Raw genomic sequence first — 14,494 nt, 5'->3', positions numbered from 1 at the left:
TTTTTTTTCATACTGTCACCAGTCAGTGTCCCTGTTCACCACCATGCCAGTTATATGATGATGCTGTACTGCACTGGTGAGAGTATGTAAAAAAAAAAATAGTGAAAATAATATTTTTTTAATTTTTTAATTTTCCGAAAAATTATGACAAAAAAATACAACTTCAAAAAACTCGCCATGCCTCTTATGAAGTACGTCGGACTGTCTACTTTACAAAAAGGGGTCATTTGGGGGATATCTGTACTGTTCTGACATTCTTGGACCTCAAGAAATTAGATTGGCTGTCAGTACTTCAGGATTGATCAATATTCAGATATATTCCATAGTTTGTGAACTCTATAACTTTCCTACAAACGAAATAATACATCCTAATTTGGGTTATTTTCACCAAAGACATGTAGTAGAATACATCTCGGCCTAAATTTATGAAGAACAATTATTTATTTGTAAACTTTTATAACAGAAACAAAGAAAAACCATTATTTTTTTCAAAATTTTTGGTCTTTTTTTGTTCATTTAGCAAAAAATAAAAACCCCGGCGGTGATTAAATACCACCAAAAGAAAGCTCTAGTTGAGTGAAGAAGATGATAAAATTTTAGTTTGGGTACAGTGTTGTATGACCGTGCAATTGTCATTCAAAGTGTGAGAGCGCTGAAACCTGAAAAATGGCCTGGGCAGGAAGGTATTGAATTGGTTAATAGAACAATTCTATTGAAAACCAACCTCCACGAATAGTCTGTTACATTGGGAAACTTCACATCCAGCAGCCTTGAAAAGGGGAATTCCCACTGGTCAATTTATGAGAGCAAAGAAAAAATTGCTCAACAGAAGGGGCATTCCAAAAGGAGAGTCAAAAATTGTTTGACAGATTTATGAGATGAGGCTATCATAAGACTGATTTGATGAAATCCTATGAGAAAGTGAAAGGGGTTCCAAGAGAATCTCTTTTGGGTCAGAAAACCATAAAAGTGGATGACCAACAAGGCATGCGTATCATAGGTAAATATTCAAATCAATCGGCAGATTTTCAACATCATAAAGAGATATTTGAACATTTTGCATGAGGACAAATATCTATCACAGATCCTATCTAAAGATCCCAAGGTAACCTACAGATGGAATAGGAATTTGAGAGACATGTTAGTACATAGTCATCTAGAAAAAACCTCTAAAACATCAATGAAATACACTTGGCTACCTGAGAAACCAAAAGGTAGTTTCAGGTGTGGTCACCGTAAGGCATGTACTTTCTTGAGCAATACCAAGGAGTTTGTTAATCCTAAAAATGGGGAGATTATTAAAATAGAGATTTCTATAATTGCGGCACAGAGGGGGTGATTTATGCTTTCAAATTCCCATTCCCCCTAATACATGTAGGAAAAACAATTTGCCCCTTTAGGAGACGAATTCTTGAACATGTGAACAATATTGCTCAAAACAAGGATAGACCAGTAGCAAGACATATGATACTAAAACAAGATGGTAAGCCTGACCTCTTAAACTTTTGGATTATTGACAAATATGATCTGGGTCCTAGAAAAAGAGACCTAGATAAATGTCTTTTGAAACTTGAAGCAAAATGATTTTCTGTTTAGGCTGAAGGGCACCTTATGGTTTAAATAAAGGATTTACCTTTGTTCCTTTTGGGTGTTGTCACGGTTGCCCGATCGCCACCCTCAACATGCGACAATCGCACGACTGCGACCAACAATACTACGTCACGCCCGCGGCGTCAGACCCCAGACCTTCTCACCAAACTCGTGACCAAAGGACCGGCCAATCTAAAACCGCGATGCGACGTGCGTAACAATGCCACACTCAACTGCGCCCTGCACAACGATTGTCCAGCTAATGGAACGCAATCTACGCACCGGCAGCCTGAAAGCGCTTGTTACTGGGTCAGGTTAATTACGCAACTAACCCTTCACTGCCACGACCCCTTTTTGTACAGAGAAAGGGGAAACTCTCTTTATCCAATATACACTGTAATGGTTGAAAAGTCTCCTGTCCAATACGGTCACTGCAGGCCGATTGGGCAGGAGATTAAACAAACACAGTAGCATCTCTTCAAAAGGCAGGAATTTGTGAATTGCAAGTAAGCGCTTAGAAACAGTTTAACACTTTCAGAAAGAAAGATTTATTACTAAAAGAGTCAAACAGGTGCAATAAAATATTTACAAAGAAAATGTAACTAAGGTATATATTTATATATACATAGAAAACAGCTCAGCACAAAGATAACAGGGAGAAGTTAAAAGGTTAAGTTACTTGCCATGTTCAGCCTTAAGGTAAGCAGATCCAAGTTGCAGAGCGGAAAGGGTCTTTGATCTCCTGCTGTTACGATGTTAAAATTAGGAGATGACTCTTGCTTAGCCTCAGACCTACAGCCTGTGCTTTTTTAAAGTCCCCCAGCAGGGGGTGCCTTTGAGTAACTGGCCAATACTCTGTTTAGGGAGGGATCTCGGGGCGGACTCTGAGTTAAAACCAATATCTTCATAATCCATGATATGAAACGCAGGGGACAAACTGACTTGAGGGATGTTCATTTCATTCTGTCACCTTAAGCTGTTAGGTTTGATAAGGGATTCTGTGCTTTTTGTTTTATTTTGATTCATAAATGCTATATAATGGTATGAACTGTAATTTTGGCCCTTAATTAGTGGGGCATTAACAGTATTTGAGAGCACCAGCAGTGTCTATTGTGTTGTGTACTGATGTGCTGCTGTGGTGTTGTTTTTTGTCCACAAGATGGCGCCTATTGAGGTACTGAGCATGTGCAGTATTTTGTCTACAAAATGGTGTCTGTTGAGGAACTGAGCATGTGCGGGGGCCATTTCAATGGGCATCTCTATATGTAGAAGTGAAACAAACGATAGGTACCATTTTGCCACCGTGTGCAGCTTAGCACAACTTCCAGCCACTATGTGACCTATTTTAATTCTGTATACTCCTGACGAAGCTCTGTTATCTGGAGCAAAACATGTAAAGTTTCTTTGGGAGCACTTTTTTAATGCACATGGTATTCACTCCTCTCCCCCCCTTTTTTGTAGAGGTCTGTACTGCGTTTTATAGTGCATCCTTTGCATTCCTCAAGACAGTGAGGTACTTTTGGTGGATATGGTGATGTATGGGGCTCACCCATGAGAGGCTGAAATCTAAGCCCGTGGATGAGTGTACCCATATTACATATCTGTAGCAAGATATATTATACTATCTAATTATTTTTGTCCATGGGGGGAACTCCATTTCCTTAACAGAGATTATATATTCAAGCTGATAGGCTTATGATCAAACTACAGTACTTCCTTGTATGCCGTCACTTCATCTAAACCGGCATGGTATTTGATTTGGTCTGGTGTTATTAACCATTTGGATGTAAGGGAAATAATTGCAATGGTATCCAGTCATATTGTTATGCGCAGTACATTCCACTCCAATAGGCATTCATTACAGCTGAGCGTACATTTTTTATATATTTGAATAAAGGTTACAGTGAAGGAAATGCATATTTGATCCCCTGCTGATGTTGAATGTTTGCCCCTCACAAAGAAATGATCGGTCTAAAAATCGAATGTTCGGTGTATTGTAACACTGAGACAGAATATCAACAAAAAATTCAAAAGAAATGCGTCTAACAAATGATGCACCGATTTGCATGTTCATGAGGGAAATAAGTATTTGATCCCCTATCATTCAGCAGGATTTCTGGCTACCAGGTGTCTTTCATACAGGTAACAAGCTGAGATTAGAAGCAGTCTCTTAAAGGGAGTGCTGCTAATCTCATTTTGTTACCTGTATAAAAGACACCTGTCCACAGGAGCAATCAAAGAATCCGATTCCAAACTCTCCACCATGGCAAAGACCAAAGAGCTGTCCAAGGATGTCAGGGACAAGATTGTAGACCTACACAAGGCTGGACTGGGCTACCAAACTATCGCCAAACAGCTTGGTGAGAAGGTGACAACAGTTGGTGCAATCATTCGCAAATGGAAGAAACATAAAACAACTGTCAGTCTCCCTAGGTCTGGTGCACCATGCAAGATCTCACCTCGTGGAGTGTCAATGATCATGAGAGCAGGTTCACCCTGAGCACATGTCACAGACATGAAAGGGTCTGGAGAAGCCGTGGAGAACGTTCTGCTGCCTGTAACATCGTTCAGCATGACCGTTTTGGTGGTGGGTCAGTGATGGTCTGGGGTGGCATATCCATGGAGGGACGCACAGACCTCTACAGCCTAGACAATGGCACCCTGATTGCCTTTAGGTATTGGGATGAAATCCTTGGACCCATTGTCAGACCCTACGCTGGTGCAGTGGGTCCTGGGTTCCTCCTGGTGCAGTGGGTCCTGGGTTCCTCCTGGTACACAACAATGCCCAGCCTCATGTGGCGAGAGTATGCAGGCAGTTCTTGGAGGATGAAGGGATTGATACCAGTGAATGGCCCCATGCTCACCAGACCTAAATCCAAAAGAACACCTCTGGGATATCATGTTTCAGTCCATTCAACGCCGTCAGCTTGCACCTCAGACTGTCCAGGAGCTCAGTTTTGCCCTGGTCCAGATCTGGGAGGAAATCCCCCAGGACACCATCCGTCGTGTCATGAGGAGCATGCCCCGACGTTGTCAGGCATGCACACAAGCACATGGGGGCCATTCAAACTACTGAGGACCATTCTGAGTTGCTGCAATGAAATTTCCGCAAAATGGACTAGCCTGCTGCAACATTTTTTTCACTTTGATTTTCGGCATGTCTTTGAATTCAGTCCTCTGTAGGTCGATCATCTTCATTTCCATCAAACAATGGGGCATCCTTACGTTCCTAACACATTACCCCGTCCGTATCAGTATAGATATCCAGCAGGAGATTTTTCCCCATTGAGATCTGATGGGTTTTCAAAGTCTTCCTTTAATTTTTTTGAGAAGTGTATATGACTGCCTAGTCTAGTCTTTCTCAGCCAGTGTTCCTCCAAAGGTTTCTAGGGGTTCCTTCAGCAATGAATAGTTTCTGTCTCTCAGTAACAACGGTTTCATAACAATGTAAACATCTCCTTCTCCCACTGTCTACTGATATAAGGGGATCCTTCTCTTATTGGTCACCGATGTAAGGGAAACCAACAACATCTGCTTGCACCAATATTACTTCTACTGAATGTGTCAGCTTCCCGCTCAGGCTGGTCTATAGGGAGCCAGTGGCTGTAGGCATTTCAAAATCTGGTGACATATGCCTTCCCAGCCCATTCAGCTGTCAATTGGGGATTCCCAGCTCCACTAGACTGGGCCGATGATCATATGAAGTCACGCTCATCTATTCCATCCTCCAGCATTGTTTATTCCCTCTGTGTGTGCAACTACCAGATTCTGTCCAGTCACAGAAATGGCCTGTCTTAAGGGTTCAGTGTGTGGGTCGCTCAAGGTTTATGTGATGCATTCTTGTGCTAGCAGCCGGACCACCCTGCATTCTCATTAAGTCTTTTCCTATGCCTCTTGTATTCACTAGCAATCCTATTGTTCCCAGTGTCCCAGCCTGTTCGCAGCCTTGTTCCCAGTATGTCCCAGCCTTGTTCCTAGTATGTCCCAGCCTGTTCGCAGCCTTGTTCCCCGTATGTCCCAGTTTGTTCCCAGGCTTGTTCCCAGTATGTCCCAGCCTTGTTCCTAGTATGTCCCAGCCTGTTCCTAGTATGTCCCAGCCTGTTCCCAGGCTTGTTCCCAGTATGTCCCAGCCTTGTTCCTAGTATGTCCCAGCCTGTTCCCAGCCTTGTTCCCAGTATGTCCCAATTTGTTCCCAGCCTTGTTTCCAGTATGTCCCAGTTTGTTCCCAGTATGTCCCAGCCTGTTCGCAGCCTTGTTCCCAGTATGTCCCAGTTTGTTCCTGACCTTGTTCCCAGTATGTCCCAGCCTGTTCGCAGCCTTGTTCCCAGTATGTCCCGGCTTTTTCCTAGCCTTGACATACAGTATGTCTGTTTGTTCCCAGTGTGTCCCAGCCTTGTTCCCAGCATATCTCAGCTTGTTCCTAGTGTGTCCCAGCTTGTTCCCAGCCTTGTTTTCAGTATGTCCCAGCTTGTTCCCAGCCTTGTTTTCAGTATGTCCCAGCTTGTTCCCAGTATGTCACAGTTTGTCCCAATCCTTGTTCCCAGTATGTCTCAGCCTGTTTCCAGCCTTGTTCCCAGTGTGTCCCAGAATGTTTCCAGCCTTGTTCCCAGTATGTCCCAGTTTGTTCCCAGCCTTGTTCCGAGTGTGTCCCAGTCTGTTCCCAGTATGTCTCAGCCTGTTCCCAGCCTTGTTCCCAGTATGTCAGTTTGTTCCCAGCCTTGTTCCCAGTGTGTCCCAGCCTTGCTCACAGTATGTCCCAGTTTGTTCCCAGTCTTGTTCCCAGTGTGTCCCAGCCTATTCCGAGCTTTGTTCTCAGTATGTCCCAGCTTGTTCCATGCCTTGCTCCCAGTGTGTCCCAGCCTGTTCCCACTATGTCCCAGCTTGTTCCCAGCCTTGCTCCCAATGTGTCCCAGCTTGTGCCTAGCCTTGTTCCTACTATGTTCCAGCTTGTTCCTGGCCTTGTTCCCAGTATGTCCCAGCTTGTTTCCAGTGTGTCTCAGCTTGTTCCTAGCCTTGTTCACAGTATGTCACAATTTGTTCCCAACCTTGTTCCCAGTATGTCACAGCTTGTTCCCAGCCTTGTTCCCAGTATGTCCCAGCCTTTTTGCAGCCTTGTTCCCAGTTTGTCCCAGTCTTGTTCAGAGTATGTCCCAGTTTGTTCCCAGTGTGTCCCAAGCTGTTCCCAGCCTTGTTCCCAGTATGTCTCAGCCTGTTCCCAGCCTTGCTCACAGTATGTCCCAGTTTGTTCCCAGCCTTGTTCCCAGTGTGTCCCAGCCTATTAACAGCTTTTTTCCCAGTATATTCCAGCCTTATTTCCAGTATGTCCCAGCCTTGCTCCCAGTGTGTCCCAGCCTATTTCCCTGCATTGTTCCCACTATGTCCCAGCTTGTTACCTGCCTTTCTCCCACTATGTCCCAGCTTGTTCCTAGCCTTGTTCCCAGTGTGTCTCAGCTTGTTCTCAGCCTTGCTCCAAGTGTGTCCCAGCCTGTTCCCAGCATTGTTCCCACTATGTCCCAGCTTGTTACCTGCCTTTCTCCCACTATGTCCCAGCTTGTTCCTAGCCTTGTTCCCAGTGTGTCTCAGCTTGTTCTCAGCCTTGCTTCAAGTGTGTCCCAGCCTGTTCCCAGCATTGTTCCCACTATGTCCCAGCTTGTTACCTGCCTTTCTCCCACTATGTCCCAGCTTGTTACCTGCCTTTCTCCCACTATGTCCCAGCTTGTTACCTGCCTTTCTCCCACTATGTCCCAGCTTGTTACCTGCCTTTCTCCCACTATGTCCCAGCTTGTTACCTGCCTTTCTCCCACTATGTCCCAGCTTGTTACCTGCCTTTCTCCCACTATGTCCCAGCTTGTTACCTGCCTTTCTCCCACTATGTCCCAGCTTGTTACCTGCCTTTCTCCCACTATGTCCCAGCTTGTTCCTAGCCTTGTTCCCAGTGTGTCTCAGCTTGTTCTCAGCCTTGCTTCAAGTGTGTCCCAGCCTGTTCCCAGCATTGTTCCCAATATGTCCCAGCTTGTTACCTGCCTTTCTCCCACTATGTCCCAGCTTGTTACCTGCCTTTCTCCCACTATGTCCCAGCTTGTTACCTGCCTTTCTCCCACTATGTCCCAGCTTGTTACCTGCCTTTCTCCCACTATGTCCCAGCTTGTTACCTGCCTTTCTCCCACTATGTCCCAGCTTGTTCCTAGCCTTGTTCCCAGTGTGTCTCAGCTTGTTCTCAGCCTTGCTCCAAGTGTGTCCCAGCCTGTTCCCAGCCTTGCTACCAGTGTGTCCCAGCCTGTTCCCAGCCTTGTTCTCAGTATGTCCCAGCTTGCTCCCAGCCTTGCTCCCAGTATGTCCCAGCTTGTTCGCAGCCTTGTTTCCAGTGTTTCCCAGCCTGTTCCCAGTATGTCCCAGCTTATTCCCAGCCTTGCTCCCAGTGTGTCTCAGCCTTGTCCCCAGTGTATCTCTGCTTGTTCCCAGCCTTGCTCCCAGTATGTCCCAGTTTGTTCCCAGCCTTGTTTCCATTGTGTCCCAGCCGTGTTCCCAGTATGTCCCAGCTTGTTCGCAGCCTTGTTTCCAGTGTTTCCCGGTATGTCCCAGCTTGTTCACAGCATTGCTCCCAGTGTGTCTCAGCCTTGTTCCCAGTGTGTCTCAGCCTGTTCCCAGCCTTGTTCCCAGTACGTCTCAGCTTGTTCCCAGCCTTGTTTCTGTGCGTCCCAGCCTGTTCCAAGCCTTGTTCCCAGTATGTCCCAGATTGTTCCCAGCCTTGTTTCCAGTATGTCCCAGCCTGTTTCAAGCCTTGTTCCCAGTATGTCCCAGCCTGTTCAAAGCCTTGTTCCCAGTATGTCCCAGCCTTGTTCCCAGTATGTCCCAGCCTTGTTTCCAGTATGTCCCAGTCTGTTTCAAGTCTTGTTCCCAGTATGTCCCAGCCTGTTCAAAGCCTTGTTCCCAGTAAGTCCCAGCTTATTCCCAGCCTTGCCCGCAGTGTGTCCCAGCCTGTTCCCATTCTTGCTCCTAGTGTGTCCCAGCCAGTTCCCAGTATCTTCCAGCTTGTTCCCAGCTTTATTCCCAGTTTTTCCCAGCCTGTTTCCAGCCTTGCTCCCAGTGTGTCACTCTGGTGAGGTCACTCTTTGTTCTCTCAGAAAAAAACAGCTGTCCTTTTCTCAGAGTCATACAAATGCTCTTCTGTTTGGCCTGAACAAGAATACTCTCAAGGCCAAAGGGATGAAAAGATTTCTAGGCTGGATTTCATTTTTGAGACTAAATGGAGGAGAAAGCCACCACTACATATAAATTTTGGTTCCACTGGACCAGTCATAGGAATTGTATACTATTCTATTATACCTGGGGTGTAGATCAGGGGGGATAGAGGGGTCTGAAATCAGCAGATCTGTTTTCTGTGATTGAGTTGAAGAAAGTTGCCTGTATATCACTTCCTTCCTGGGCCAATTCTGACAATTCTCTCATATATGTAAAAATCAATGCTTTTTTGCTGGAAAATTACTTAGAACCCCCAAACATTATATATATTTTTGTAGCAGAGGCCTTAGCGAATAAAATAATGGTTGCTTCAATTTTATATGTAACACAGTATTTTCACAGCGATTTTTCAAACGCAATTTTTTTGAAAAAATACACTTTAATTAATTATTTAAAAAAAAACAACAACAATATATAACAATGTTTTTGTAAAATATGAAGATGTTAGATACCCAACGTGTCACGCTCCTGGAATGGTGCCAAACTACGGTATTTAAAAATTTCCATAGGTGACATTTAAAATTTGTTGCAAGTTACCAGTTTAGGGTTACAGAGGAGGTCTAGTGCTGGAATTATTGTTCTCACTCTGAAATTTGTGGTGACACATCACATGTCTGGTTTGTACATCGTTTACATATGTGTGCATTCACCACTGCGCATGAGCATGGGGGGATGGGAACGCTTTAATTTTTAAAAATTTTATTTTATTATTTTTTTTATTTTTAAACTGTCCCTTTAAAAAAAAAAAAAATCACTTTTATTCCTGTCACAAGGAATGTAAACATCCCTTGTGATAGAACTAAGCAGTGACAGGTCCTTTTTATGGAGCGATATGGGACCAATAAGACCCAACATCTCTCCTCTACAATGTAAAGCATCGGATAAAAAGAACCCCATTGATCTAATGCTTTAAAAAAAAAAAAAAGCCCTTGTTTACATTTAGCCGGAATTGGAAGTGACATAATAAAGTCTCTCTGGTCCTTCTAGGCCTTAGAGATGAGTGGAGGCCATCTTTCCTTCACTCATCTCAATGCCCAACCGCCGCGATCCTCATATAGGATCTCAGGCTCACCAATCTTCTAGGTAAGCCTAAAAACCACCAGAAAGCGGTGGGATGTCTTCTTCCACTGCTCCTAAAAGTGATCTAGCTGGGAATCCACCACAGTACCAAACAGTACAAAACAGTACCAGGGTTTTGGCACATTGCTGCAGCCATCACCCCGGTATTCCACTCCCAACCAAGGACATATATGTACTATTGCCGGTTTGAAAGTGGATATCAAGTACCTATCTGAGGCTTAGCATGTTCATAATGAACAGACCATGTTTCGAATAGGTACTCAGTTGGGGTCAGGGACGGACTGACAACTCATTGGGCCCCTGGGCAATAGAGGATCATGGGGCCCCTGTGTCCTTGCCCAATCTCAAAAAAGCCTATGAAAAAGGTACCAGGGGCATCTCATGGGGCCCCCTACTGACCCCGGGCCCTCGGGCAGTGCCTGAGTTTCCAAATGGTCAGTCCGCCCCTGGTTGGGGTGATTTCTATATCTGGGAGGAGGGTATTATAAAGTTTGGAGATCTGCAATGTGCTGCCAAGGTTAGACAGATGTACAGAGCTACATTGCAGATGGACCTGGTAGTTGTCAGTGGTCCACTGACTGGAAGAGGACAGTACTTTCCCCTGGTGCAGCTCTCCTCCTGCCAAAAAATCCACTCAACGCTTCCGGAGCACACCCAATGTATGTTCTAGTTGAGAAGCCACAGTAGAGTAGTTGAGATGTGATCTATAGAAATATGTAATCGTAAATCAAGTTTAGTTCCGTGTTATGATGGATAAGTATTCAGTATTCAGTCAGACATAAGTTCACCAATTAGCATCTGAAAAGACAGAGCAACTTCTAGGCTGGAGGTGTCACCTGGATGCCAATACAATGTTGTCACCCATGTAGCCAGAGTTTTCCACCTTCTTGAAATCTAAAAGAAGAGTTCTAGCCATTTCGGCTTCAAAAAACCGCAGGGGACCAGAAGAGGGCTCCAAAAGGTCTGCCAGCTCTTATTTATATCCACAGATCAGAGGAATCTATTTTATCTCTCATAAAAGCTAAAATATTAGTTGCAGAGAGATGGAAATAATTCCTTCTGATTGGACACACTGTAGGATACATCTACATGTAAAAGTGTATTTGTAGCCTCTGCAGAATCCCAGAGAAACACCTAAAACTGTTATATAGAGCCTGATTACAACAGCTGAACAGTGATTGGTATTGTCACGATCGGACTGATGCGCTGGTGTCAGAAATCCTATCCCTGACCCAGTGATCAGAACCATTTCTGGCCCATTCAAGACTGGGCACTTCAGAACACAGAACGTCCTGTGGGCTGGTACAGGAACACTCCCCAGGGTTGATTGGCCAAGGGCTAAAGTCCAGCACACATCCATATTTCAATAAATTGAGGTCCCTGAGATATGGACGGGATGATTCGCTCAGAGGCGGTTTTATTTGACTGGCAAATCGCTGACTTTCTCTGACTTGCTCCAGTTGCAGAATAAATCTTGGTAAAAGTTTTATTTCTGGTTTTATTCCCTTTTTATTTCATAGTGAATAGTCAATTGTGTGTCTTTTTGTATTTTCTGTAACTGTATTTCTTTGTACATATTTTATTCACCGCCCACTTTTGGGATATTAAATCATAAAATTAATAAGTGACTTCTGTGTACTAAGCTCGGGTTCATATCTGTGGAGAGATTGTATTGTAGTGTCTATGTGCTTGGTCTAAGTTCATTGCCTAGCTGTATGCAATTGTACTGCATGTTGGCAGATTGCATGCACATTGTAAAGTAGCATATCTGCCAGATGGAGATATCTGTGTGTGGTGGCCCAGCAGACCAGTCTGCGAACAAACTGTTGGGTGGTGGCAAGCTACCGTTTGTTCTGCGTCTGGTGTGGGGGTGTGTGGACAGTGGAAGAGTGATTAACACCGGGGTTCTAGCTTGTAGGATAGCTGGAGGAATCCTAGAAGGGTGCGCCAATTGCTAGACTGCTTCCCAACCCTTAGATTGCACCAGATTGTATCTAAGATTCATATCTGCCTGTGTGTGGACAGACAGCTGGATTGGGGTCTCCCTCTAGTGGTGGCCAAAGGTAGTGCAGGCTGTGAAAATGTATCACGGGCAGTCTTATATGCTCAAAGTTCCCCTCATTCCCTCTTTACCCCAAGTCACAGATGGTGCACGCCTCAGTTAGCTAGTCGCCATGGGCTGTGGTGTGTGTCCCTCTTGCTGGATATTGGGGCTGCCTCTTGCTGGATATTGGGGCTGCCTCTTGCTGGATATTGGGGCTGCCTCTTGCTGGATATTGGGGCTGCCTCTTGCTGGATATTGGGCTATCTCTTTGCTGGATATGAGGACTGTCTCTTGCTGGATATTGGGGATGTCTTTTGCTGAATATGGAGCTGGATATGGGGATATCTCTTGCTGGATACTGGGGCTGACTCTTGCTGGATATTGGGCTGTCTATTTGCTGGATATCAGGCTGTCTATTTGCTGGATATCAGGCTGTCTTTTCCTGGATATTGGGGATGTCTCTTGCTGGATATTGGGGTTGCCTCTTGCTGGAAATTAGGGCTGCCTCTTGTTGGATATGGGGACTGTCTCTTGCTGGATATGGGGACTGTTTCTTGCTGGATATTGGGGCTGTCTCTTGCTGGACATGGAGATATCTCTTGCTGGATATCACGCTGTCTCTTGCTGGATATTGGGCTGTTTATGTCCTGTATATCAGGCTGTCTCTTGTTGGATATTGGGGATGTCTCTTGCTGGATATTGGGCCTGTCTCTTGCTGGATATGGGGACTGTCTTTTGCTGCAAATGGGGCTGTCTCTTGCTAGATATGGGCTGGAAGTGCCTCTGAGCTTATTTTGTTAAGTGGTGGATATTTCTAATGTTTTGCACATTTTATTACATTGCTTTTTATGAACGAATTCCATACAAATTACTTGTACAGCCCCCCAAATTATACTTGGTTCCCTGTTCTTTAAAAGGGCGGTGCTAGGTGTGCAGGGGTGGAGACCAGGGTCGGTCCTAAGGGGTGGTTCTAGGGGTGGGTAGGGGGCAGGAACAGGCATGACCTAGGGGAGGGGGGTGAGTTCCTGCACCTTTTCTGTGAGAAAAAAAATCCCTGTATAGCAAGTGGTATGAATGCTAGCATATCCCCCCATCATCTGAAGAGGTATTCCATGCCCCTTTTTTCCAGAAATCTGAGAGACGAGGACATGTCCACCAACTATGGAGGGAAGTACCCTCCTCTTACAAGCAGTGCCACCACCGGTCATAGCCCCCTGGAGATATCTTGAAGATCTGGAGATATTGTGAAGATATGGAGATATCTCTGGAGATATTGTGAAGATATGGAGATATCTCTGGAGATATTGTGAAGATATGATGAAGATCTACTATCTAGATCTGATTTTACACACATTTTCTTGTACAGAAACATGAAGGGCTGGTTCAAACCATGCCCGAAGCTGAATCGCAAAGGAATGTGCTGTGCGTTCCTTAGCAATTCGCATGTGGATCTGTGTGGTGTGACTTCCATGCCCGACAAGCCAGTCCCTCCCCTGGCGGAAACATGCATGTGAAAGATAGTGTACAGGTCAGAGATAACATACCTTTGAGGTTCAGTTCTTGGGCATACTGCCTCAAAGTGATGAAGACCTACCACAGACCTGTTTCTGCGTTGGGGCCATTCTAGTTGCACATTGCCAATTTATCCATTATCTTTGACCTTGATATATGGAAAACTCTTATAGAGGTCCTGGAATCCATGTCTTTAACCCTGACCTACAAGGCCATTCACAATGCCGCCCCGAACTACATAACTGACCTGATACCCAGATACTACCCTACCCGTGCTCTCCGCTCCTCACAGGACCTCCTACTCTCTAGCTCCCTGGTCTCCTCCTCCCACGCCCAATTGCAGGACTTCTCCAGGACTTCCCCCATCCTCTGGAACTCCCTACCCCAATCCATCAGACTGTCACCTACCCTCCTCACCTTCAGGCGCATCCTGAAAACCCTCCTCTTCAGGGAAGCCTACCCCAACTTCACCTAACAACTAACCTCCTCCACTCCACCCACCACTCCATCCCCCACAGCTATCTCCTCCTGTATCACCTTCCCCTCCCTCCTCGATTGTAAGCTCGAAAGAGCAGGGCCCTCGAACCCCTCGTGTAGTGTATTGTTACTGTCTTGTCTCATGTTCTGTCCCCCTGCTACTGTACAGCGCTGAGCATACCCTTTGGCGCTATATAAACACTGTATAATAATAATAATGTCTTTCCAACTGTAGGAATGTTGTTAACATGTACCCACAAATATACTTTTTGTATACTTCATCTTAGTGGCAACATGGTCATACCTCCTTTCCTATCCCCCCTCCTTTTATTCTGTGCTCCCCTGGTGTTGTACTCATGATTTTCTGAAGTCATATGGAAAACTCTTATAGAGTTCCTGGAATCCATGTCTTTCCAATTATAGGAATGTTGTTAACATGTAACCACAAATATACTTTTTATATACTTCATCTTAGTGGCAACATGGTCATACCTCCTTTCCTATCCCCCCCTCATTATATTCTGTGCTCCCCTGGTGTTGTACTCATGA

General features: G+C 45.0%; 1 protein-coding gene across 1 annotated transcript in view; it reads right to left on the bottom strand.

Annotated features, from left to right (window-relative positions):
- The window catches only part of LOC149451819 (uncharacterized), a 118,998-nt gene that overhangs the window by 32,089 nt on the left and 72,415 nt on the right, over positions 1-14,494 (bottom strand). Inside the window, 2 exon segments of the mRNA XM_089690136.1 lie at positions 6,339-6,597; positions 8,004-8,502. Of these exon segments, the coding sequence (XP_089546262.1) occupies positions 6,339-6,597; positions 8,004-8,502 (758 nt within the window).

The sequence above is a fragment of the Staurois parvus genome, unplaced genomic scaffold, assembly GCF_062004578.1.
Source record: "Staurois parvus isolate SC_StPar_1 unplaced genomic scaffold, SC_StPar_1.0 ptg000519l, whole genome shotgun sequence".
NCBI lineage: Eukaryota > Metazoa > Chordata > Amphibia > Anura > Ranidae > Staurois > Staurois parvus.
The sequence above is the reverse complement of the archived record's forward strand: the minus strand, read 5'-3'. Positions and strand labels throughout refer to the sequence as shown.